The 27,487-nt window shown below is 43.1% G+C and overlaps 1 protein-coding gene across 1 annotated transcript in view; it reads right to left on the bottom strand.

Moving 5' to 3' along the window:
- Positions 1-2,519: 2,519 nt before the first annotated feature.
- LOC109917704 (NACHT, LRR and PYD domains-containing protein 3-like) overlaps positions 2,520-27,487 on the bottom strand; it is a 104,262-nt gene continuing 79,294 nt past the window's right edge. The window contains 6 exon segments of the mRNA XM_048615386.1: positions 2,520-2,803; positions 2,806-3,576; positions 6,397-7,137; positions 10,286-10,351; positions 10,460-10,631; positions 18,539-18,705. Of these exon segments, the coding sequence (XP_048471343.1) occupies positions 2,520-2,803; positions 2,806-3,576; positions 6,397-7,137; positions 10,286-10,351; positions 10,460-10,631; positions 18,539-18,705 (2,201 nt within the window).

The raw sequence follows: 27,487 nt of genomic DNA, 5'->3' as shown, positions 1-27,487 counted from the left end.
CCCCACTATTTAAAGATTGACGGGGAGAGAAAACAGAGAATTATAGGCTGGTTAGACAGATTGCTCATGGGGAAAGTGCTGAAGTCCATTATAAAAGATGTAATAGCAAAACACTTGGAAAACAGTGACAGGATCAGACGGAGTCAGCATTAATCTATGAGAGGGAAATCATGTTTGGGAAATCAAATGGAATTTTGAGGCTATCACTACTATTATTCATAAGAAGGAGTCAGAGGATGTAGTCGACTTGGACTTCTAGAAAGCTATGAATCCAACATATGAAATCAGCATGTAAAACTAAAGCACAACGGATTGGAGATAGTCATAGAATCACCACAGCATGGAAGCTGACCATTTGGCCCATCGAGTACACACAGGCCTCTGGAGAGCATCCCAGCCTTCCTTGGGATCCTGCATTACCCATAGCTAACCCACCTAGCCTGCACATCTTTGAACTGTGGGAGGAAACCGGAGCACCCAGAGGAAATCCACGCAGGCACTGGGAGAATGTGCAAACTCCACACAGACAGTCGCCAGAGGGTGAAATTGAGCTCAGATTCCTGGTGCTGCGAGACAGCAGTGCTAACCGCTGAGCCGCTGTGCTGCCAATGTACTGGCATGGATAGAGAATTGGTTGGAAGACAGAAAACAAACAGCAGGAATAAACTTTTAAATTTTCTGAAGAAGGGTCCCGAACCAATTGTCAGCTTTCCTGTTCCTCTGATGCTGCCTGGCCTGCTGTGTTCTTCCAGCTCCACACTTATCGCTGACTCCAGCATCTGCAACTCTTGCTATCTCAGTAGGAATAAACGGTTCTTTGTCCACCCCCCAACCCCGCGCACCAAGTGGCAGGCAGCAACTAGTGCGATACCACAGGGCACCAGCAGCAGAGTGAGTATAAACCTACTGGCGCTTGGGGCCAGTGAAAAAAAAAGTTGAAGTGATGTCACAGGGAGGCTGTGACCTGATTCGCTGGTTGGAAATCTGCACTAAATTTGAAAAAGAACACAGCAAAGAAGTATCAATAAATTTAATTAGCTAAGTAGAAAGGGCTGGACAGGTGATGTGTTGTAGCTGTATGATGTCGGAACTGGCTGGTCCCATTGCAGTGGAGAACAGCAATGACCACATCTGCAACAAGTGTTAGTTGCTGGAGGAACTTCAGCTCAGAGTTGATGAGCTGTTATCTGAGCTTCAAACATTGCAGCACATCTGGGAGGGGGAAGAAGTACCTGGACGCTGTGTTTCAGGATGGAGTCACACCTGGTAGATTAAGTACTTCAAATTTGGTCAGTGGCCAGGGACAGCAAGGGGTGACTGCAAGTGAGGATTGTAGAGGAATCCTGCATACAGGAACAGAGGAACCTCAGCTCTTGACCTTGTCCAACAGGTATCAGCCATTTGCTCCCTGTGGATGAGGAAAAGGGCTGCAGAGAGAATGAACCAACTGACCCCTGCACCATGGCTCAGAGGCCATTCAACAGGGGGGAACAAAAAGACAAGTGGTAGTTTTAGGGGATTCTATAATCAGGGGAATAGCTAGTATCCTTTGTAAGCAGGATTGAGAGTCCTGCATGGTGTGTTACCAGCCCAATGGCAGGGTAAGGGATATCTCTGACTGGCTTGAAAGGATACTGGGAGAGGAAGGGGAAGATCCAGTTATTGTGATCCACAACCGGAACAAACAACATAGGCAAGACTAGGAAAGGGGATCTGTTCGGGGATTATCAGGAGCTGGGAACGAAATTAAAGAGCAGGTCCTCAAGGGTTATAATCTCCGGATTGCTGTCCAGCCACGTACATTACCACCGTCGGTCTCCTGCCACTGACATAATTTTGGATCCAACTTGCTAAATTAGCTTGGATCCCATGTCGTTTTACCTTCTTTATCCATGTCCCATGTGAGACCTTATCAAAAGGCTTTGCTGTAATCCATATAAACTACATCAACTGTTCTACTCTTATCTACACACCAGGTCACATCCTCAAAAATTCAATCAAATTTGTTTGGCAAGACCTCCCTTTGGCAAAGCCATGTTGACTATCCCTAATCAAACCTTGCCCATTCAAGTGCAGATTAATTCCCTCCTTCAGAATTTTCTCCTGCCACTGATGTGAAACTCAGTGATTTGTAATTCCCTGGTTTATCTTTACTACACTTCTTGAAAAGTGGAACCACATGAGCTGTCCTTCAGTCCTCTACCATCTCCTTTGTGGTCAGAAAGGAATTAAAAATTTGGGTCAGTTTCCCTGCAATTTCCTCCCTGTCTCCCACAGCAGCCTGGCTACAACGCATCTAAATCAGGGGATGTGTCTTCTGTTAAGCTCTCTAATACCTCCTCACTCCCTATGCCAAACTTCATACTCCTGTAATCTCTAAGTATATCAACAACTGTTAGCAAAGGCAACATTCATACTTTGCATCTTGGATCTTTTCTTTTCCATCTTACATTGATTTTATTTTATAAAGGTTTTCTGATAGTTTCTCTTTGCTTGAACTGGGAGGAATTAGTTTCCAATTATTTCATAGTGAACAGTTTCTCAACAATAAAAATATGAGCTACGGACAAATCAAGCAATTACCTCAACTCTTGACACTTGTGCAGCACGGATACAAGCTGCTGGAGGTCTTCACACTTAATGTAGCAATTCTGCAGATCAAGGCGTTTTATAGTATCACAGAGTCCAATTACATGAGAGAGGACTGCACAGTCAATAGGTGTCAGTCGCAATCCACTAAATGCAAGGGTTTTCAGAGATCCCACAGTGGCTTGCGCCAGTAATTTATTCTGAGATTCAAACAATAGTGTAACATGTTCAGGAGGGTCCGTTTACTAGTTTCATTCTGTGGCTTTTCAATCTGTCTTTCAAAACACATCTTCATCCAATCAATCACTTGACGGGTTGTTTGGTGAAGAAACTGACCAAAGAACTTCTCCAGAAACCAAGCTGACCGTGGGGATGAAAGACCAGAAACAAAACGGAGAAATATCTCGAATCGCCCATCTTTCTGCCTGTGTGCTTCACTGAGGAGTTTCTGGATGTCCCCGGGATCTGGAATGAGGAATTGTGCGAGTGCAGCAACAAACTCTTGGATGGTCAGGTGTGGGAATGTGTAAACCACACTCTGGACAGAAACATCTCTGTCCAAAAGTTCCATCAGAAATCCAGACAGGAATTGGGATGGCTGCAGGTTGTACTGGATCAAATCTCCATTTCTAAACACGATCTTCTCAGAAACTCCAGCGAAGGCCATCTCACCAAGCTTCAGTAACACGTCACGGGGGTTTTCAATTTCCCGGCCATGGTGTTCTAAAATGTTGTAAATATAGCAGGAATACAGTTGGGTGATAGTTCTGGGAACTTGCTGCTGTTTTCTGTCTTTTCCTGCGAAAAACGGACCCAGTGACAGCCCGAGGATCCAGCAATACGAAGGATTGTAGCACATGGTAAAAAGGATCTCATTCTCTTCTAAGTGTTTGAAAACAGCTGCTGCCACTTTCTGATCTTCAAAAAACTTGTTGAAATATTTCTTCCATTCCTCATCACCGAATCCCAGGATTTCAGCCCAGACATAAGGTGGGTGAACTTGCAGCATGGGTTGGTACCTGGGACTTCGATGTTGTGGCCATTTCGGAGACATGGATAGAGCAGGGACAGGAATGGTTGTTGCAGGTTCCAGGGTTTAGATGTTTCAGTAAAATCAGGGAAGGTGGTAAAAGAGGGGGAGGTGTGGCATTGTTAGTCAAGGACAGTATTACGGTGGCAGAAAGGACGTTTGATGACAACTCGTCTACTGAGGTAGTATGGGCTGAGGTTAGAACCAGGAAAGGAGAGGTCACCCTGTTGGGAGTTTTCTATAGGCCTCCGAAAAGTTCCAGAGATGTAGAGGAAAAGATTGCAAAGATGATTCTGGATAGGAGCGAAAGTAACAGGGTAGCTGTTATGGGGGACTTTAATTTTCCAAATATTGACTGGAAACGCTATAGTTCGAGTACTTCAGATGGGTCAGTTTTTGTCCAATGTGTGCAGGAGGGTTTCCTGACACAGTATGTAGATAGGCCAACAACAGGCGAGGCCACATTGGATTTGGTACTGGGTAATGAACCAGGCCAGGTGTTAGATTTGGCGGTAGGAGAGCACTTTGGTGATAGTGACCACAATTCGGTTACGTTTACTTTAGCGATGGAAAGGGATTGGTATATAAAGCAGGGCAAGAGTTATAGCTGGGGGAAAGGCAATTATGAGGCAATGAGGCAAGATTTAGGATGCATAGGATGGAGAAGGAAACTGCAGGGGCTGGGCACAATTGAAATGTGGGGCTTGTTCAAGGAACAGCGACTGCGTGTCCTTGAGAAGTATGTACCTGTCAGGCAGGGAGGAAGTGGTCGAGCGAGGGAACCGTGGTTTACTAAAGAAGTTGAATCTCTTGTCAAGAGGAAGAAGGAGGCTTATGTAGAGATGAGGCGTGAAGGCTCAGTGAGGGCGCTTGAGAGTTACAAGTTAGCCAGGAAGGACCTAAAGAGAGAGCTAAGAAGAGCCAGGAGGGGACATGAGAAGTCTTTAGCAGGTAGGATCAAGGAAAACCCTAAAGCTTTCTATAGGTATGTCAGGAATAAAAGAATGACTAGAGTAAGATTGGGGCCGGTCAAGGACAGTAGTGGGAAGTTGTGCGTGGAGTCCGAAGAAATAGGAGAGGTGCTAAATGAATATTTTTCGTCAGTATTCACACAGGAAAAAGACAATGTAGTCGAGGAGAATACTGAGATACAGTCTATTAGACTAGACGGGATTGAGGTTCATAAGAAGGAGGTGTTAGCAATTCTGGAAGGTGTGAAAATAGATAAGTCCCCTGGGCCGGATGGGATTTATCCTAGGATTCTCTGGGAAGCTAGAGAGGAGATTGCAGAGCCTTTGGCTTTGATCTTTATGTCGTCATTGTCTTCAGGAATAGTGCCAGAAGACTGGAGACAAGCAAATGTTGTCCCCTTGTTCAAGAAGGGGAGTAGAGACAACCCTGGTAATTATAGACCAGTGAGCCTTACTTCGGTTGTGGGTAAAGTGTTGGAAAGGATTATAAGAGATAGGATTTATAATCATCTAGAAAGGAATAATTTGATTAGGGATAGTCAACACAGTTTTGTGAAGGGTAGGTCGTGCCTCACAAACCTTATTGAGTTCTTTGAGAAGGTGACCAAACAGGTGGATGAGGGTAAAGTGGTTGATGTGGTGTATTTGGATTTCAGTAAAGCGTTTGATAAGGTTCCCCATGGTAGGCTATTGCAGAAAATACGGAGGCATGGGATTGAGGGTGATTTAGCGGTTTGGATCAGAAATTGGCTAGCTGTAAGAAGACAGAGGGTGGTGGTTGATGGGAAATGTTCATCCTGGAGTTCAGTTACTAGTGGTGTACCTCAAGGATCTGTTTTGGGGCCACTGCTGTTTGTCATTTTTATAAATGACGTGGATGAGGGCGTAGAAGGATGGGTTAGTAAATCTGTGGATGACACCAAAGTCGGTGGAGTTGTGGATAGTGCGGAAGGATGTTGCAGGTTACAGAGGGACATAGATAAGCTGCAGAGCTGGGCTGAGAGGTGGCAAATGGAGTTTAATGCGGAAAAGTGTGAGGTGATTCACTTTGGAAGGAGTAACAGGAATACAGAGTACTGGGCTAATGGTAAGATTCTTGGTAGTGTGGATGAGCAGAAAGATCTCGGTGTCCATGTGCATAGATCACTGAAAGTTGCCACCCAGGTTGATAGCGTTGTTAAGAAGGCGTACAGTATGTTAGGTTTTATTGGTAGAGGGATTGAGTTTCGGAGCCATGAGGTCATGTTGCAGCTGTACAAAACTCTGGTGCGGCCGCACTTGGAGTATTGTGTACAGTTCTGGTCACCGCATTATAGGAAGGATGTGGAAGCATTGGAAAGGGTGCAGAGGAGATTTACCAGGATGTTGTCTGGTATGGAGGGAAGGTCTTATGAGGAAAGGCTGAGGGTTTTGAGGCTGTTTTCGTTAGAGAGAAGAAGGTTAGGAGGTGACTTGATAGAGACATACAAGATGATCAGAGGATTAGATAGGGTGGACAGTGGGAGCCTTTTTCCTCGGATGGTGATGGCTAGCACGAGGGGACATAGCTTTAAATTGAGGGGTGATAGATATAAGACAGATGTCAGAGGTAGGTTCTTTACTCAGAAAGTAGTAAGGGCGTGGAATGCCCTGCCTGCAAAAATAGTAGACTCACCCACTTTCAGGGCATTTAAATGGTCATTGGATAAACATATGGATGATAATGGAATAGTTTAGGTTAGATGGGCTTCAGACTGGTTTCACAGGTCGGCGCAACATCGAGGGCCGAAGGGCCTGTACTGCGCTGTAATGTTCTATGTTCTACATTGATCTCAGCCTTTTCCAATAAATGTAACTCAGTGGGACGAGTGGTTACTAACACTGAACATCCTGGGAGCAGCTTGTGCTGGATTAAACCGTACACAATGTCGGACACTTCACACTGGCATTCGGCATCTGTGCACACGAACTGACGTTCTGTATTTCTCTGATTGTCAAAAAAATTGATCCGGTCCTTGAATTCATCCAAACCATCTAATATAAAGAATAAACCCTTTGGGTTCTTCCAGAGCTCTCCCAGAACATTCCTAAAGTAAGGATACTGATCCAGTATCAAATTCCTCAGGTTAATTCTGCAGTTAATATTGTTTAAATCCCGGAATTTAAGATTGAAAACAAATTGAAAGTCTGGGTATATTTTCCCAGTGGCCCAGTCATAAACAATTTTTTGTACCATTGTTGTTTTTCCAATTCCTGGGACTCCACTCATGACTGCAGAACTCCCAGTTTGGGATTTTCTCTGGAAAAAACTGCTCTGGAACAATTGATCAGTTCGGATCTTTTCCAGCTCTCTCTGTAAATGTTTCTCTCTCCACTTTACATGGTCTCGACCTCGTGCCACCAACTCATGCTCTACAAGTTTCCGATCTCGAACAGCAGAAATGACTGTTAGCTCAGCATAGCGATCAACCAGCTGGAAAATCTTCACCTTCTCCTTTACGAGAACAGTGCTCACTCGCAGTGTTTCAGTTTGTACACGGAGTGTCTCCTTGTGTTTCTGCTGAAGATCTTAGATGAGACCGTAAAGAAAATGGTTCTCAATGTTAACTATATAACTGTAAAAACAACTTAATCATATTAGTTCAGTGTGCAGCAAAATTCAGCCTCAGTGACAGCAAATATTAGTTTGTGTCATTTGAAAACTTCAGTAGAAACTAAGAGTTTATTGATTTATCTCTCATTAAAATCAATTATGTGAGATGACCTTCTTAGAATCTCAGTTATGATGTTTGTTATAGATCAGTAATGCTGAATATAAATGTGAACAACAAGAGTTCATGTCGCTGTCTGTCCAAGGTTCATGATCTGGAGCAGCTTAGATGAGGTAATACACTAGTAAGTCCATAAATTAACACTATCGTTCTAAGTACTTTAAAAATGATGTGTATTTTTAAAGGAGTATTACATGTTGCTCTTTAACACGCACCTTTCATTATACACTGTAGGTTACTATATTGCTTTATTAGTCTGTCTTGGGACATGTTAATTTTCAAGTACTGAAATGGGGACACGTCAGAAAATAGACTGGGAAAAATTGTTTCCCAGTGCATCAAGCTTTGTAATAGCCAGTGATGCTAATCTTCTGTGATATTTACGAACGTTACTTTGGTACTAGCAAGAAGGTGAAAGTGCTGTGCATATTGAGGAGGTCCACTGTTACCAACAAGTCAACCAAAAAAAAGGGAGAAAAGTAAAGCTTGAGAGATAATAAATATCAAGGTGGACAGCAAGTGCTTTCTTAATTTATGAAAAGGAGGAAAGAAGACAAAGTCAACATAGTTCTCTTAGGGAATGAGGCCGGGAAAACGATAAAGGTGAACCAGGAAATAGCACAGAAGCTGAATAAAAATATTGCAAAGTTCAACAGTATAAGACTTTAATAGTATCTTAAAGCTACTAAATATTCAATGAGGAGAGGAAATACATAAATAATTATCACTTGAGAAAAGGTGCTAGTAAAACAAATGGGGCTAAAAACTGATAAGTCCCTTAGATCTGATGGGATGCATTCTAAGAGAATGTAGCTACGGAGATAGTGGATGCACTGGTAGTAATCTTCCAAAAATCCTCAGGTTCTAGGAAAATCCCAGAGGACTGGAAAGCTACCAATATAATTTTAAAAAGGGAAGGACACAAAAACAGATAATTGTAGGCATGTTAGCTTAATTATTAGGAAAATAGTATCACTTACAAAAGATGTAGTAGCAGAGCACTTAGGAATGCACAATGTAATCAAACAAAGTCAGCATGGCTTTACAAAGGGGATATCATGCCTGACAGAATTTATTGCCCATCCCTATTTGACCTGGAGGAAACAGTAATGACAGCACTAAGGGCTGTAGTCCATGTGATGGAGGTATACCCACTGTTAGGGAGGGAGTTCAAGGATTTTGACCTGGCGATAGTGAAGGGTGGGCAAACAACCGCATGTGTAAGGTTTGGAGGGGATCCTGTAGGTGTTGATGGACCTGTACATCTGGTGCCTGTTTCTTTCTGGGTATTAAAGTGTTACAGGTTTGGAAAGTGTTACCGAAGGACACTTTGTGACTTAATATAGTGCATCTTGTAAATGATATACACTGCTACGTTGGAGGGAATACTAAGTGTTGGATGTGACACCAATAAAGTGGATGTTTTGTCCTGGATAGTGTTAAGCCTGTTGAATGCTGGAGCTGTAAGTATACAGTACTCCAACACGCTCCTGACTTGTGCAACGTAGATAGTGGATAAGTTTTGTCAGGAGATGAGTTGTCACATAAATCTCAAAGTTTTATCTGCACTTGTAGCCAGTGCATTTTATGGTTGGTGCAGTTCAGTTTCTGGTCATTAGTACCACCAAGATGATAATAGTGGGAGATTCAGGGATTGAATGACAGGAAGATGCAATCTCTCTTGTAGGAAATGGTGACTGCCTGATGTTTGTGTGATGAGAATGTTAATGGTCATTTATCAGCCTAAGCCAGAAAGTTGTCAGATTTTGCTACATTTGGACATAGACCATTTCTGTATCAGAGGAGCCATGAATCCTGTTGAACACTGAGCAATCATCACCAAATATCTTGACTTCCAAGCTCAGAATGGAGAGAAGTTCATTGAAAATTATTGGAGCTTCAAACTACCATGAGGAACTTTGGCAATGATGTCCTGGAGCTTATATGACAATTTTCCTACAAGCACAACTATATTCCTAGATAGGAGCCCAGTAAGCAGCAAGGGTTGGATTTATTTAGCTTCTCTGGGCAGTTTTCCACACTGCAAGATTGATGCCAGTAAGATAACAGTACTGGAACAGCCTGAATTGGGATAAAGCTAATTCTGGAGCGCAAGTCTCCACGGCATTGTTGAAATGTTGCCAGTGCTTTCAGCTGTTTCTTGATTTATATGGGGCCAACTGAATTGAGTGAAGGCTGGCATTTGTGATGCTGGGAAACTCAGGAGGAAGCATGAGGTGGATCGTTCACTTGGGACTTCAGGTTGAAGATGCTTTCATACGTTTCAGCCTTATCTTTTGCACGAATGTGCTGGGCACTGCAATATTGAGAATTGGGATATTTGTGGAGATGAGTTAAGTGCCCACTACCATTTATGATTGGATATGGCTGAACTGCAGAGCTTAGACCAGGATCCAGTGATTGTAGGTCCCTTGGCTCTGTCGATCCCTTGATGTTTATGTTGCTTGGCATGCAATTAGCTCCGCGTTCTGGTCTCAGAAAGCATGCATCTCATTTTTAGCGATGTCTATTGGTGTTCCAAACATGCGCTCCCTACTCTTTGTTGAGCCAGAACTTGAGGCCACAAAATGAAAGTGTTGCAACAAGTTTGTACCAGGATTCACAGTATACTGGATACTATGAGGGTACATATAGCATTTCACATTGTGAAACCTTGTATATACCTGGCTGGATCTGAACATACTGTGAAACCTGTACATACTGTTGCAGTATCCTGATTCAGTGCAATCTACATATTTAGAGGTAACATTAGAATCACGTGAATTCTAAATTCACACACATAAGCTGAGGATGAATGACCAATCCAAACCACATTCAATCCTGTTGTCCCAGTCTTTCAAGTTCCAATTCTCAGATTCTGAAGTCTGTAAACAGCGACAACGAACATTCTGATTTTCAGAAGGAAAATCCATTTCGTCACGTACCTTTCAAGTGATAGGGTATTTCAGATGAAGCCTGTGAAATATTCATGTTATCAAATAGGTCAGAACCTGTTTAAAGATAAAAATCAGTTTTTACGAAATGATGCCTGATGGAATACCATACTAAAATTTGCAATGTTTGATTCTGACATTGAATTCATTGTGATTTTACTATACCAAGTTCCTGTACTTCCTTTAAAATTTTATGCAACTTTGGGACCCCTTGGCGCATTTTTACAAAGGATTCCCACATCACTCTTCGCGCCCGAGAGCCTTTCTCCATCACCAGGTTAAGGAGAAGTTTGGAACTGTCTGTTCTGTTTCCCTTCTCCTCGAGCTCAGTGACTTTCTGTAAAGAATAGTGATAATATACAAGGAGTAGAGTGAATGATAACAGTGAGAATGAGAACATAAACATAGAATCAGAGGGCTGTACCCGCTTCGGTCCAAGTTGTCCATGCCAACCAGATATCCTAAATTAATCCAATCCCATTTGCCAGCATTGGCCCATATCCCTCTAAAGCCTACTTATTCATGTACCCATTCAAAAACCTTTAAAATGTTGTAATTGTATCAGCCTCCACCACTTCCTCTGGCAGCTCATTTCATACACAGACCACCCTCTACATGAAAAGTTTGCTCCTCAGGTCTCTTTTAAATCTTTCCCCTCTCACCTTAAACCTATGCTCTCTATTTTTGGAATCCCCCACGTCAGGGGAAAAAGACCTTGGCTGTTCACCCTACCCATGCCTCTCGTGATTTTACAAACGTCTGTAAGGTCAGTGCTCAGCCTCCATCACTCCAGGGAAAATAGCCCCAGTCTATTCAGCCTCCCCCTATAGCTCAAACACTCCAACCCTGGCAACATTCTTGTAAGTCTTTTCTGAACCCTTTCAAGTTTCACAACATCCTTCCTATAGCAGGGAAAACAAAATTGAATGCAGTATTCCAGAAGTGGCCTAACCATTGCCCTGTACAGCCACATATGACCTCCCAACACCTATAATCAATGCACTGACCAATAAGGGCAAGCATACCAAGTGCCTTCTTCACTATCCTTCTACTTTGGATTCCACTTTCAAAGAACTACGAACCTGCACTCCAAGATCTCTTTGTTCAGCAACATTCCCGAGGGCCTTATCATTAAGTGCCTAAGTCCTGTCCTGATTTGCCTTTCCAAAATGCAGCACCTTAAATTTAGGTAAGTTAAACTCCATCTGCCGCTTCTCGGCCCATTGGCCCATCTGATCATGGTCCGTTGGAGGTAATTTTCTTCGCTGTCCACTACACCGCCAATTTTAGTGTCATCAGCAAACTTACTAACCATACTTCCTATGTTCACATCCAAATCATTTACATAAATGACAAAACGCAGTGGACCCAACACGGACCCTTGTGGCACACCACTGGTCACAGGCCTCCAGTCTGAAAAGCAACCCTCCACTACCACCACCTCGAAGGTCTTCTACCTTCGAGCCAGTTCTGTGTTCAAATGGTTAGTTCTTCTTCTGTTTCATGTGATCTAACCTTGTTAACCGGTCTACCATGCAGAACCTTGTCGAACACCTTATGAAGTGCCACACCAAAGGCTGCTACATAAGATAAAGTTGCACGGTATTACAGGTAATGTATTGGCATGGATAGAGGATTGGTTGACCAGTAGAAAGCAAAGAGTAGGGGTAAATGGGTGTTTTTTTGGTTGGCGGTCAGTGGCTAGTGGTGTGCCTCAGGGATCAGTGTTGGGACCGCAATTGTTTACAATTTACATAGATGATTTGGAGTTGGGGACTAAGTGTGGTGTGTCAAAATTTGCAGATGACACTAAGATGAGTGGTAGAGCAAAGTGTGCAGAAGACACTGAAAGTCTGCAGAGGGATATAGATAGTCTAAGTGAGTGGGCAAAGGTCTGGCAGATGGAGTACAATGTTGATAAGTGTGAGGTCATCCATTTTGGTAGGAATAACAGCAAAATGGGCTATGTTTTAAATGGTGAAAAATTGCAGCACGCTGCTGTGCAGAGAGACTTGGGTGTCCTTGTGCATGAATCACTAAAAGTAGGACAGCAGGTGCAGCAGGTAATTAAAAAGGCAAATGGAATTTTGTCTGCCATTGCTAGAGGGATGGAGTTTAAAAACAGGGAGGCTATGCTGCAGCTGTATAGGGTCCTGGTGAGGCCACACCTGGAGTACTGTGTGCAGTTTTGGTCTCCTTACTTGAGAAGAGATATACTAGCACTGGAGGGGGTGCAGAGGAGATTCACTCGGTTGATTCCAGAGTTGAGAGGGTTGGATTATGAGGACAGACTGAGTAGACTGGGATTATAATCATTGGAATTCAGAAGAATGAGGGGAGATCTTATAGAAACATATAAGATTATGAAGGGAATAGATGAGGTGGAGGCAGGGAGGTTGTTTCTGCTAGCAGGTGAAACTAGGACTAGAGGGCATTGCCTCAAAATAAAGGGAAGCAGATGTAGGACTGAGGTCAGGAGGAACTTCTTCACCCAAAGGGTTGTGAATCTGTGGAATTCCCTGCCCAGTGAAGCGGTTGAAGCTACCTCGCTGAATGTTTTTAAGGCAAGGCTAGATAAACTTTTGTACAGTAAAGGAATTAGGGGTTATGGTGAGTGGGCGGGTAAGTGGAGCTGAGTCTCAAAAAGATCAGCCATGATCTTATTAAATGGCGGGGCAGGCTCAAGGGCCCAGATGGCCTACTCCTGCTCCTAGTTCTTATGTTAAATCCACATAGATCACGTCCACTGCTCTGCCCTCATCTTTGTTACTTCTTCAAAATACTTAATCAAATCAAAGAGACACAACTTCCCACACACAAAGCAAAGATGACTATCCCTAATCTTGCCTTTCCAAATACATGTAAATTCTGTCTTTCAGAATTCCCTCCATCAACTTGCCCACCACTGATGTCAGGCTCACTGGTCTGTAGTTCCCTGGCTTTTCCTTATCACCTTTCTTAAATAGTGGCACCACGTTGGCCAACCTCCAGTCTTCCAGCACCTCACCTGTGACTATCGACGATAGAAATATCTCAGCAAGGCACGCAGCAATCACTTCCCTTGCTTCCTGCAGTTATAGGGTACACCTGATCAGGTCTCGGGGATTTATCCACCTTTATTTTAAGGCATTCAGCACCTCTTCCTCTGTAATATGAACATTTTTCAAGATGTTGCTATTTATTTCCCCACATTCTCTACCTTCCACATACTTCTCCATGGGAAGCACTGATGCAAAATACTCTTAGTATCTCCTCGAGGTTGCAGTTCTGTACATTGGTGGCCTTACTGATCTTTGAGGGGCCCTATTCTTTCCCGTGTTACTTTCTTGTCCTTAATGTATTTGTAGAATCCCTGTGGATTCTCCTTAACCCTATTTGCCAAAGCTATCCCACATCCTCTTTTTGCTTTCCCGATTTCCCTCTTTAGTATTCTCCTATTGCCTTTATACTCCTCTAGGGGTTCACTCTATCCCTGCTGTCTATATCTGACATATGCTTCCTTCTTTTTCTTGACAAAACGCTCTGTAAAAATGGTGATTCAGTCATGAAAATGGAGATCAGAAAGTATATTCCGAGAATGAGCAACTAGAGAATCTGTAGTAATTTTAGTGTGATCAGTTCCCTCTGTTTCTCAGTGTCCAACATAGAGTCAAAATTGTACAGCATGGAAATAGATGCTTCCATCCAACCAGCCTGTGCCGACCATAATCCCAAACTAAACTAGTCCCACCAGCATGCGCTTGGCCCATATCCCTCCAAACATTTATTATTCACGCACTTATCCAAATGTCCTTTAAACATTGTAACTACTCGCATCCAGCACTTCTTCTACAAATTCATTCCATGAATGAACCTCTCTCGATGCAAAAAAAAATTGTCCCTTGTGTCTTTTTTTAAATTTTTCTCCTCACACCCAAAAAATATGCCCCCTAGTCTTGAAAACCCCCACTGTAGGGAAAAGACACCTGCCATTCACCTTGTTTATAAGATCACGAGGGGTGTAGACATCTATAAACGGCACCCCTCAACCTCCTACGCTCCAGTGAAAAATGGTTCCAAGCTTATCCAGCCTCTCCTTAATACTCATACCCTCCAATCTTGGCAACATCCTGGTAAATTCAATTATCAACCCTCTCCAGCTTAATAATATCCTTCCTATAACGGTGACCAGAACTGGACACATTACGCCAGAAGAGGCCTCAAAGTCCTGTACAACCACAACATAATGTCCCAACTCCTTTTATACTTAAAGGTCTGAGTAACACCCTTTGAAATATTTTGAATTGTGTGGCCTATCAGTAGAATATCAATGGTGCAGAATGATAATGATAAACCAACACAGAGCAAACTACCTTATCCAGGGTGCAACTCCTGAGAGAATCAGAAGAGAGACTTGTAGTTTTATGAGCACAGAATCATATGGCAATAATCTTCAGAAAGAACAGTAGCAAGACTTCTAGTGGAACACTTCTTGATCTGGATACAGCTGAACCAATTTCCACACACTTGGCTTAGGCATTGACTGTACCCTTCAGCGTCACAATCAAAGTTAAATCTAGAACACAGAACAGTACAGGCCCTTCAGCCCGCGATATTGTGCCGAACTTTTACCCTAAACCCAAGATCTATCTAACCTCCACCCCATCTTATATTATCATCCATATGCCTATCTAATAGCCACTTAAATGCCCCTAAAGAGGCTGACTCCACTACCCTCTCCAGCAATGCATTCCACTCCCCTACCACTCTCTGAGTAAAGAACCTACCTCTGACGTCACCCCTATATCTACCTCCACTCACTTTAAAACTATGCCCCCTCGTAATTGCTACCTCCACCCTAGGAAAAAGTCTAGCCTCCAGTGAAGTAACAAGGAATCAGTGTGATGCACAGAAAACATGACACCAGTACCAACAGATGTGAAAGAAATATAGTTTGTTTTGAAGATGCAACTGATGCTCAAACAAACAATGTTAAAAAAGTTGACATCATCCAAGTAATCACACCCTCTTTATTCAGTAGCAACACTAATTGGTATCAATAAGCCACCTTCAATTATCACAGGTTGTATAAACAAATAACTAACGTATCAGATCTAAACTGCTGTTCAACTAATGGAAAAAAAACTAATACAATCCCTACAGTTTGGAAACAGGCCCTTCAGCCCAAAAGTCCACACCGACCCTCAATGCATCCCACCTCGACCCATTCCCCCTATAACCAACTAATCTACACATCCTTGAACACGATGGGCAATTTTAGCATGGCCAATCCACCTAGCCTACTCATCTTTGGAGCACCCAGAGGAAACCCACGTAGACATGGGGAGAACATGCAAACTCCATACAGACAGTCCCGAGGGTGGAATTGAATTCAGGCTCCTGGTGCTGTGAGGCAGTAGTGCTAACTACTGAGCCACTGTGCCGCTCGTTAACAAATTTATCAAACTATCTGAAAATTCCTTACAAATGACTGATGGTCTATTTTAGATGGACACAATCCCCCAAAATCTAACAGTTTAATTGTGGAGTCAGAGGTCATTACTATCACCAGGACCCAGGATGGATTTTCTCACATGATCAAGTTCTTATGCATACAAGCGATTTTGGGAGTTTGACTTCAATCAGGACCTTCTGACAGAATTGAACCATAGAATCCTTAGTGTGGAAAGAGGCCGATCGGCCCACTGAGTCGGCACCAACCCTCCAAAAAACATCCCATTCAGACCCAGCTCCTCCACCCTATGCCCATAAATCCACATTTTACCATGGCTAATCCATCTAGCTCAAACATCCCTGGACAATACGAGGTGATTTAGCATGGCCAATCCACTAAACCTGCACATCTTTGCACTGTGGGAGGAAACTTGAGCACCCGGCAGGAACCCACAAATTCCACAGTAGCCTGAGGCTGGATTTGAACCTGGGTCTCTGGTGCCATGAGGCAGCAGTGCTAACCACCAAGCCCCTATGCCACCCTAGTTTCAAAGTCTAATGTCGGTTGTCAAAAGCTTCAGGCACCATACTGAAAAGGGAACCTGTATAGGTATTTATTCAATGCAAGCTTGCAACATCACTGGAGACTGTGTTAAATACTCTACATCCCATCCATACACTTTTGGAAATGTCTCACTCCAAGTCAAATCTGGCTCTAAGGTTAAGTGATGCCTCACTAGGAGGTTCTGTTCCAGGCCACTCTCAAAAAGAAGAGAATGGGTCTTCCCCAGAAATGGCAGCAGGAAGCTGTCTCATCAGATTTGGGCGAACAGGACTCCATACAGGAGTTTGTGCATTCTTTTCTACACTGGATCCTGGTCCATTTAGGAGGATGACAGCAGATGAGTACAGTGTATTCTATCACACTCCGGTGCCTTGTAGATGGTGAACAGGCATTGGAAAAAAAAGGTAGAGTGTTATTCACTGCAGAATTCATTCTCTCTGACCTGCTTGTGCAATTGGTCCAGTCTAATTTTTGGTCACTGGGAAACTCCAGGATGTTGATAATGGGGCTTCAGCAACGGTAATGACATTGAACCACAAGGAGCAAATGGTTAGATTTTCTCTTGCTGCAGATGGTCATTGCTTGACATTTGTACAATGCTCATTGCTGGTCACTTGTTAGCTCAAGCCTGGATATTGTCCAGGTCTTGTTGCATTTGAACACAGACTGTCAGTATCTTGAAGTATGAATTATGCCGAACATCAAGCGGACATCTGTAGATTTCAGCAGACATCCCACCTCTGACTCTATGATGGAGCAACTGAAGGTGGCTGTGCCAAGAAGACTACCCGGAGGAATTCCTGCAGAGATATCTGACCACCAACAACCACAACCATCGTCCTTTGTGTTAATATGACTCTAACCAGTGAGGAGATTTCCTGTTCATTCCCAATGATTTCAGGCTTGCTGGGACTGTTTGATGCCATGCTCAGTCAAATGCTACCTTACCTTGCGTTGTGTTCAGCTCTTTTGTCTATGTTTAAACTGTGGCTGTAATGAGGTCAGGTGCTGAGTGGGCCAGGCGTGGATCCTCCTCATTTTCATACTTAAATTTTGAATTGCAAATGTTACAAGGAATCCTTTGAAGATTATCAACCTCAAAAGGTCCAATTTTTTTTAAACTGTCTTCATAAGGGTTGAACATGTGACTGTAGAACTTTACTGACTTCCTTCTCTGTACATTTGGTACCAACTTGTACCACCCCTACTGGTTCATTAACACAACCTGAAAACTCATACAATTTCAGCTCATTCCTCCTGTTCAGTATAGCAGATGAGAGGCTATCTGAAATGCCTGTGTGTTGACCATCTCCTAGGATGTATGATCCAGGAAACTTGCATCTTCCCTGATGCTCCAGTGACTCAGCTGACCGTCAGTCTCAGAAATCCTGAGCTCGTGCAGAAGCAGCTGGAGACACTTCCTATATAGGTGGCCCCCAAGAGTGTCATCAGGTTCCCAAATGGCATTACAAACAGATTTCAGCCAGGCATCCATGAAGTAAATAAAATATTCTTCTGTCTTTTAACATCATGTCACAAATTTGTACAAACTCTTCATTTTAATCAACATCTCAAGAATTGCTGTTTTGATATTCTGAATATTAGTGCACTCCCTATAAAGAATACTCTGACTGAAATTCCCCATTAAACTAGTTCAGTGACAAATTTGACATGGTACGTTATTTTTTCCTGGTCTTAATTCAATGCACCATACACCAAACAACTGACTAATGTCACGTGATCACACTCCCTGTTTGTTTGGAATGAAGTTTTCAGGTCCATGTTGTTCCCCCGTCTCTCACACAATCTTGTCAATGTTAGTATCAGCCTTTGTTTCAAAGTGGCATAAATTCAAACCTAACCTTAGGAAGGACGATGGGGCATGTTTAAATGAATAAAAATCTTATCTGAAGTTAAAAATGGGGCAGTGAACAATTGGACAATCTTTGGAACAGGCTTGTTAGGGAAATGCCAGTGTATGAGATGAGAAGCATACTTGGGAGGAACACGCAACTTTGAAGCTGTGGTTCTGAAAGTCTGCGCAACTTGAGTTTCCTTACTTCTTGCGGATGAACTGATTTCTAACGATTAGTTAATGAGTCCGATATTATTGCAGCATGAGATTAACAGGACGCTAAAGACAACCTTGACGAGACTTGCATCTTTTTCTTTAGCCAAGTGTTTCCGTTCTGTCAGTTTTCTCTTATACGGATTATCAAAAGTTGGTCTGTGTCCCCCTGACTTACCTGATGCTCAGGTCCACTGAAAATGCTCTCGCACGTTAACAATGAGCTGATTCCATCCACACCTTTTTCAATTGCTTGTTCTAGTCTGTCCCAATAGAACTTAGTCAACCGAAACAGCTGGTAATCCCCACACGTTGTCAGGAAATCAGAAATATTAGAGTCTGGGTCTGTCAACATAAGTGAAGATACAGCACATTATCACTGTTCCATCCAGTCAGCTATAATTTCTCTTAGACTGAACAACTGAATTTACATAACATGATCCAGTTTCACGCAGCATTTGTAAGAGATAAGCAAAGATTGGAGACTAGAATTTTGGATTTAAACAAGGCAGATTTTAATGAGAGGAGGCAGAGACTGCCCACAGTAAACTGGAAAAGTTCTGTTAATAAGTAAAACAACTGAGGAGCAGGGGAAAGCGTTCAAAGAAACATTTGAGTGATGGACGTCTACAGAATGGAAACTGGCCCTTCAGCCCAACTTACCTATGCTGCCAAGTTTTCACAATTCCAATTTGACTGTGTTTGGTCCATATCTCTCCATACCTACCCCATCCATGTACCTGTCTAAATGTTTCTTAAATGACAAAATTGTACTCACTTCCACCACTACCTCTAGCAGCCCATTGCAGACACACACCATCGTCTGTGTGGAAAGAAAAAATTGCCCCCAGGACCCTTTTGTATCTCTGCACTCTCACCTTAAACCAATGCCCTCTCGTTTTAGTCTCCCCTGCAATGGGAAAAAGCTGTTGGCTATCTACTTTATCTATGCCTCTCATGATTTTATGGGCTTCCATAAAGGTCATTCTCATTCTCCTACAGTCCAGGGAAAAAAACATCCCACCTTATCCAACTCTTCCTTATAACTCAAACCTTCCAGTTCAAGTAGCATCCTAGTAAATTTTTTCTGCACCCTTTCTATTGACTAATATCCTTTCTGTTACAAGGCGACTAGAACTGCACACAGTAACCCAAATGCGGCCTTACCAATGTCTGGTACAGCTGCAACAAGACATCCCAACTCCTATACTCCATGCTCTGACCAATGAAAGCAAGCATGCCAAAAGCCTTCTTCACTGCGCTGTCTACCTGCGACTCCATTTTCAAGGAGCTATGAACCTGTACCCTTAGATCTCTTCGTTCTATAACATTTCCCAGGCCCCTGCCATTGACTGTGTAAGTGCTGCCGCGGTTTGACCAACTGAAATGCTACACCTTGCATTTATCTAAATTAAACTCCACCTGCCATTCCTCAGCCCACTGGCCCAGTTGATAAAGATCACGCTGCATTCCCAGATAACCTTCTTCACTGTCCACTATACCAACAATCTTAGTATTATCCACTAACTTACTAACCATACCTCTTAAATTGTCATCCAAATCACTGATATAAAATGATGAATAACAGTCGATCCAGCCCCAATCCTGTGGCACATAGCTAGTCACAGGCCTCCAGTCTGAAAAACAACCCTCTACCACCGCCCTCTGATTTCTACTGTCAAGCTCCTTCAAAAAACTCAATCAAATTCGTGAGACATGACTTCCAATGCACAAAGCCATGCTGACTATGCCAAACTGGCCTAGCCTCTCCAAATGCCTGTAGATCCTGTCTCTCAGAATCCTCTCTAACAACTTACCCACTACAGACATTAGGCTCACCAGTATGTAGTTCCCAGGCATTTCCCTGCACCATCCTAAATAATGGCACATTAGCCACCCTCCAATCTTCGGGCACCTCATCTGTGACTGCCAATGATACAAGCATCTCTGCTAGGGGCCCCACAATTTACTCCCCTATCTCCTACAAAATTCTGGGATATACTTCATCAGGTCCCAGGTATCTATCTACTTTAATGCATTTTAAGACTTCCAGCACCTCCTGTTCTGTGATGCAGCCTCTCTTCAAGACATCACTATTTATTTCCCCAAGTTTCCTAGCATCCATGCCTTTCCATGACGGTAAATAATGACGAGAAATACTCATTTAGGATTTCACCCATTTCTTATGGATCTGCTCATAGATGACTTTGTTTATCTTTAAGAGGCCCTATTCTCTCCGTAATTACTCTTTTGCCCTTCATACACTTGTAGAATCTCTAGATTTTCCTTTACATTATCTGCCAAAGCCATCTCATGTCCCCTTTTAGCACTACTCCGACATCCTCTATACTCCAAGGAATTCACTTGATTCCAACTGCCTACATATATCATATTCCTCCTCCTTTTTCTTGACTAAGGACTCAATAACTCTAGTCATCCAGTGTTCCCTAATCCTGCCAGCCTTACCCTTCACTCTGACAGGAACATGCTGCCCTGGAATGCTCATTAACTCACTTTTGAAAGCCTCCCATTCGCCTGCAAACAGTCTCCCCCAGTCTACACTCGAAAGTTCCTAAAACTATTAAAATTGCCCCAATTAGAACTTTAAGTTGTTGATCAGACCCATCCTTTTCCATTGCTATTTTAAAACTAATGGAATTATAGTCACTCATCTCAAAGTGCTCCCCTGCTAACAATTAGATCACTTGCCCTGCCTTATTTCCTAAGAGCAGATCAAGTTTTACCCCTTCCCTAGTACAGCCATCTACGTTTTGCATGACAAATTCTTCCTGAATGCCCTTAATAAATTTCTCTCCATCCAAGCCCTTGACACTCGCAGTCCTAGTCGATGTTAAGAAAGTTAAAATCCTCTAATATTCTAGCAGCTACAGTATCTGCTATCTCCTTACATATTTGTTCCTCAATCTCCCACTGACTATTGGTGGGGGTGGGGGTGGTTTACAGTACAATGCTATCACAGTGATCCTCCTCTTTTTATTTCTCAGTTCTACCCACATACACTCAGTGGACAAACCCTCAAGAATGTCTTCCTCAGTACTGCCATGATGCACTTCACTGTTGCTGGGTCAACATCCTGCATTTAACTCCCTAATAGCATTGTGGGCCAACCCACAGCCGGAGGACTGCGGCAGTTCAAGAAGGCAGCTCACCTCCACCTTCTCAAGGGCAACTAGGGACGGGCAAGAAATGCTGACCAGCCAGCGACGCTCACATTCCACAAATGAATAGGAAAAAAAAATGTTCTCCCCAATCAAACCAACTCCCCATCCTCTCTTGCCTACCCCTCTATCCTTCCTACAGGATTTGTACCCTGGAACATTGAAATGCCTGTCCTGTCGCTTCCTCAAACAGGTTTCTGTAATAGCTAGAATATCCCAGTTCCATGTACTCATCCATGCCCCAAGTTAATTTGCCTTATCTGTCAGACCTGTCAAATTTAATGCTATTCAGAAGCAGTTTATACCCACGAAGAAGAAAAGATCCACCTCACCAAAAATAAAACAAAAAAAAATCGTGCCTTGGACATCTAAGGAAGTAAGGGATAGCATAACATTAGAAGAAAGGGCTTAAAGAGGTGCACAGAACAGTACAGATCCCACAGAATAGAATAAGTATAGGCCACAGAGGGGCTTAGAAGAGCTAAAAACAATTATGAAAGAAAAGTTACAAGTGGCATAAGACTAAAAGAGATTTTAGTGTTGTATAAAAGGGAAAGTGGCTGGTTCAGAGTACTACTGCCCCACTGAAGGTTGAGATTGGGGATATTATCAATGACCATGGGGACATGTTGAATTATTATTTTATCAATATTCACAGCAGAAAAGGAGGACAGCTTGTGGGATGTCCCAAAGAAATTAACAGAGGTTCAGGGACAGGGTCTAAATAAAATTATCTTAAATAAATCATTCATAATGGGGAAATTATAAGCTAGTGAGCCTTACTTCAGTGGTAGGGAAATTATTGGAGAAGGTTCTTAGGAACAGGATTTACACACATTTGGAAAAATATGAACTTCTTGGTGATAGATAGTATTGTTTTGAGAGAGATGGTCATGTCTCACAAAATTGCTTTGAGTTTTTTGAGGAAGTGACAAAGATGATTGATGAGAGCAGAGCAGAGGATATTGACCACATGGCCTTTGACAAAGGTCCCTCTTTGCAGACCGATACAGAAGGTGAAGTTGGATGGGATTGGCAGTAAACTGGTAAGATGGATACAGAACTGGCTTGATCATAGATTGAAGAAAAAGAATAGAGGTGTGGAACGGTGTTTTTCTGATGGAAAATCTTTAATCAGTGATGCTCTGCAGGGATCAGTGCTGGGATGTTTGGAAGATAGATCAATGATTTGGAGAAGAATGTAGGTAGTGTGATTAGCAAGTTTATAGACAACATAAAGATTTGGGGTGGGGTGTTGTTGAAATTAGGGAGAATTACCAAAGGACACAACAGAATATAGATAAACTGGAGACTTGGGGGGAGAACTGGAAGGAGGAGTTTAATCTGGACAAATGCGAGTGATGCATTCGGAAAGTCTAATATAGGAGGGAAGTATACAGTAAATGGCATAATCCTTAGAAATACTGACATACAGAGGGATCTAGGCATACAGGTCCACAATTCCTTGAAAGTGGTAACACAGGTGGAAAAGCTGGTCAAGAGAGTGTATGATACGCTTGCCTCAGTAGTCAGAGTGTAGAGTATGAAAATTGGCAAGTCATGTCGCAGCTGAATAGAACTTTAGTTAGGCCGCATTTGGAATATTGCATACAGTTCTGGTCATCACACTACCAGAAGGATGTGGAGGTTTTGGAAAGGGAACAGAAGAAGTTTACCAGAATGTTGACTGGAGAGTTTAGAGTATGAGGAGAGATTTGACAAACTTGGTTTGTTTTCCTTTGAACATCAGAGGCCAAGGCTGAGCAGATAGAATTTTTCAAAATTATGAAAGGGATGCATAGAATGGATAGTCAGAGTCTTTTCCCAGGGTAGAAATGTCAATTATACATAGGTTTAAAGATGAAGCAAAACGTTTAAAGGAGATGGGAGAGGCAAATGAGGGTGGAAAATACTTGGAACGTGGTACCGGATAGAAGCAGATACAATAGCAACTTTTAAGTATCTTGACAGATACATGAATGGACTGCATAGAGAAAGTTCAGAAAGGTGTCATGTTTCAGCACAGTCTTGGTAGGCTGAACAACCTGTTCTTTGTTTCTTTCTTTAAGAGAACCTCCAAGGGACTTGAAGGTTTCTATCAACACAGATGTTGAAGAAGATTAGAGAGCACATGTCCGATGCCCTAACCATAAACTTAGAGTTCCCTAGATTCAAGATAGCCCAACATCTGCAGTGGGAAATTGTTAGGGTCTATAATCAAGGATAGGATTATTGATCACCTTGCAAAATTTCAGTTAATTGGGGGAAGTCAGCATGGATTCATGAAGGGTAGGCCATGCCTGACAAACCTCAGTTCTTTTTTTGAAGAGGTGATGAAGGTGGTGGACAGAGGCAGGTCAATATATATTGTTTATACAGACTTCCAGAAGGCTTTTGATAAAGTTCCACACAAGACTATACACTTAACTGTAAGGTCCCGAGGAATGTTGCTGAACAAAGAGACCTTGCGTGCAGGTATATAGTGCCTCAAAAGTGGAGTTGCAGGTAAATAGGATAGTGAAGAAAGTATTTGATATGCTTGCCTTTATTGGTCAGTGCATTGAGTATAGGAGTTGGGAGGCCATGTTGCAGCTGTACACGACATTGGTTAGGCCACTTTTGGAATACTGTGTGTAATTCCAGTCTCCCTACTATAAGAAGGATGTTATGAAACTTGAAAGGGTTTAGAAAAGATTTACAAGGATGTTTCCAGGGTTGGAGGATTTGAGCTATAGGGAGAGGCTGAATAGGCTGGGGCTATTTTCCCTGGAGCATTGGAAACTTATAGTGGTTTATAAAATCATAAGGGGCATGGATAAGGTAAATAGACAAGGGTGGAGGGAGTCCAAAACTAGAGGACACAGATTTGAGATGAGAGGGGAAAAATTTAAAAAGGGACTGAAGGGGCAACTTTTTCACGCAGAGGGTGGTATATGTATGGATTGAGCTGCCAGAGGAAGTGGAGAAGACTGGTACAAGGCATCTGGATGGGCACATGGGTTTAGAGGGTATGGGGCCAAATGCTGGCAAATGGGACTAGATAAATTTAGGATATCTGGTCGGTATGGACGAGTTGGATCGAAGGGTCTGTTTCCATGCGATGATCTCTAAGAGATCGTAGCTACAAAGTGGAAGCCCATGGAATTGAAGGCAAATTACTGACATGGATAGGAAATCGATTGAGTGGCAGGCAACAGAGTTGGAATAAGAATAAGTATTCAAATTGGCAGGATGTGACCAGTGGTATCCTGCAGGGATCTATGCTGGTGCTTCAATTATTCACAATATTCATTAATGACATGCATAACAGCATAAAAAAAAGTCAAATGTCAAAATTTGCTGATGACAAAATTGACAACACTGCCTACAGTGCTGCCCAACAGCATAAAATTACAACAGGATATTGATCAATTAAGTGAATGGGCAAAGTGGCAGACGGATTTTATTATAAGCAAGTGTGAAGCTATCAATTTTGGACTGAAAAAGGATAGATCAGGGCATATTTTTGTGCATTCTAAGTTAAATACAGTAGATGTCCATTGAACTTTGGGAGTTCAGGTGCTAGCTCTTTAAAAATGCTGCTAACAGGTGCAGAAAATAGTCAAGGCAGTTAACGAAATGCTGTCCTTCATATCAAGAGCTGGAGCATAGAGATGCAGATGTTATGCTGCAGTTATTCAATACCCTGTTTAGACCCCACTTGGAGTACTGAGAGAAGATCTGGGCATTGCATCGGAGAAAATTCAACACAGATTTACAAAGACGATGCCTGGACTTCAGAGGTTAAGTTGTGAGGAGAGACTTGACTTCTAAATTCTAGAGAATAAAGACTTAAGCGGTGATCTAATCAAGGTCTTCAGTATTTTAAAAAGGGAAAGAACAGGACAGATAAAGATATTTCCAACAGTTGAAGATTCTAGAGCCAGGGGGCATTGCATAAAAATTAGGGCCAGGTCATTTTAGAGAGATGTTACAAAACACTTCTACATGCAAAAGTGTAGTGGAGATTTGGAACTCTTTTCAAATAGCAATAGATGCTAATTTAACGGTTTAAAAAAAAATTGTCTATCTCAGAACTAAATTTATGAAGCAAGACTATCAAGGGACATGGGCCCAAACGAGGCACAAGGAAACTGGGTCAGCACGGAGGCTCAGTGGTTAGCAGTGCTGCCTCACAGCGCCAGAGACCCAGGTTCAATTCCACTGTTGGGTGACTGTCTGTGTGGAGTTTGCACATTCTCCCCGTGTCTGCGTGAGTTTCCTCCAGGTACTCCGGTTTCCTCCCACAGTCCAAATATGTGCAGGGTAGGTGGATTGGCCATACTAAATTGCCCATAGTGTGTTCAGGGATGCGTAGATTAGGTGGGTTATAGGCAGATGGGATGCTCTGTGGGTCGGTGTGGACTTGTTGGGCCGAAGGGGCTGTTTCCACACTGTAGGGATTCTATGATCTAAATAGGAGACACAGCAGACATGATCTGATTGAATGGCAGAGCAAGCTCAAGGGGCTACTTCAGTTCTTCTGGTCCCTGCCATTACCAACCACCATTTAAAACTTGCACAAACCTCCCCTCCCTATTCCGAAAAAAAAAGTGTGCAAGTTTAGCGTACATGATTTACCTTTAGCTTATTTGTTCCAGCCTAGCTTGATCATCCCCTGTATTGCTAAATATTCATTAACTTGACCTGAAATACAAATGTCAGGTGTTTCCTGGAAAAAGCAACTTTGTCGAAAACCGATTCGGTTCTCAGCAGCTTTCAAAACCCATCAAAAAGTGTGCTGTTTCCCTTTGTATTCCAGTTGCACGCTCCTCCTGTAGAATGTGGGAGGTAAGGGTCACCACTAGTGTCCCCGCTGACTTCATCTATGGGAAATGCACCCAACTCCAGCTCCTCGGAAACCGCGTTAGGGAAGTGGAGCTGGAGCTGGAGCTGGATGAACTTCGGATCATTCGGGAGGCTGAGGGGGTAATTGAGAGGAGTTACAGGGAGGTAGTCACACCTCAGGTGCAGGAAAAAGGTAGATGGGTTACAGTCAGGGGACGGAAAGGGAACAGGCAGACAGTGCAGGGATCACCTGTGGCCGTTCCCCTCAATAACAAGTATACCATTTTGGATACTGTTTGTGGGGGGGGAACTTACCAAGGGTAAGCCATGGGGTACAGGTCTCTGGCACAGAGTCTGTCCCTGTTGCTCAGAAGGGAAGGGGGGGAGGGGAGGAGAGCATTAGTCATTGGGGACTCCATAGTTAGGAGGACAGATAGATTCTGTGGGAACGAGAGAGACTCGCGGTTGGTGTGTTGCCTCCCAGGTGCCAGGGTCTGTGATGTCTCGGATCGTGTTTTCGGGATCCTTAAGGGGGAGGGGGAGCAGCCCCAAGTCGTGGTCCACATAGGCACCAACGACATAGGTAGGAAAAGGGATGGGGATGTAAGGCAGAAATTCAAGGAGCTAGGGTGGAAGCTTAGAGCTAGGACAAACAGAGTTGTTATCTCTGGTTTGTTACCCTTGCCACGTGCTAGCGAGGTGAGAAATAGGGAGAGAGAGCAGTTGAACACGTGGCTACAGGGATGGTGCAGGAGGGAGGGATTCAGATACCTGGATAATTGGGGCTCATTCTGGGGTAGGTGGGACCTCTACGAACGGGATGGTCTACACCTGAACCAGAGGGGTACCAATATCCTGGGGGGGAAATTTGCTAATGCTCTTCAGGAAGGTTTAACCTAATTCAGCAGGGGGATGGGAACCTGATTTGTAGCTCCAGTGTACAGGAGGTTGAGAGTAGTGAGGTCATAAATAAGGTTTCAAGGTCGCAGGAGTGTACCGGCAGGCAGGATGGTGGTTTGAAGTGTGTCTACTTCAACGCCAGGAGCATCTGGAATAAGGTGGGTGAACTCGCACCATGGGTTGGTACCTGGGACTTCGATGTTGTGGCCATTTCGGAGACA

The sequence above is a fragment of the Rhincodon typus genome, chromosome 32 (genome assembly GCF_021869965.1).
Source record: "Rhincodon typus isolate 14 chromosome 32, sRhiTyp1.1, whole genome shotgun sequence".
Classification (NCBI taxonomy): domain Eukaryota; kingdom Metazoa; phylum Chordata; class Chondrichthyes; order Orectolobiformes; family Rhincodontidae; genus Rhincodon; species Rhincodon typus.
This window is presented reverse-complemented; position numbering and strand designations above follow the sequence as displayed.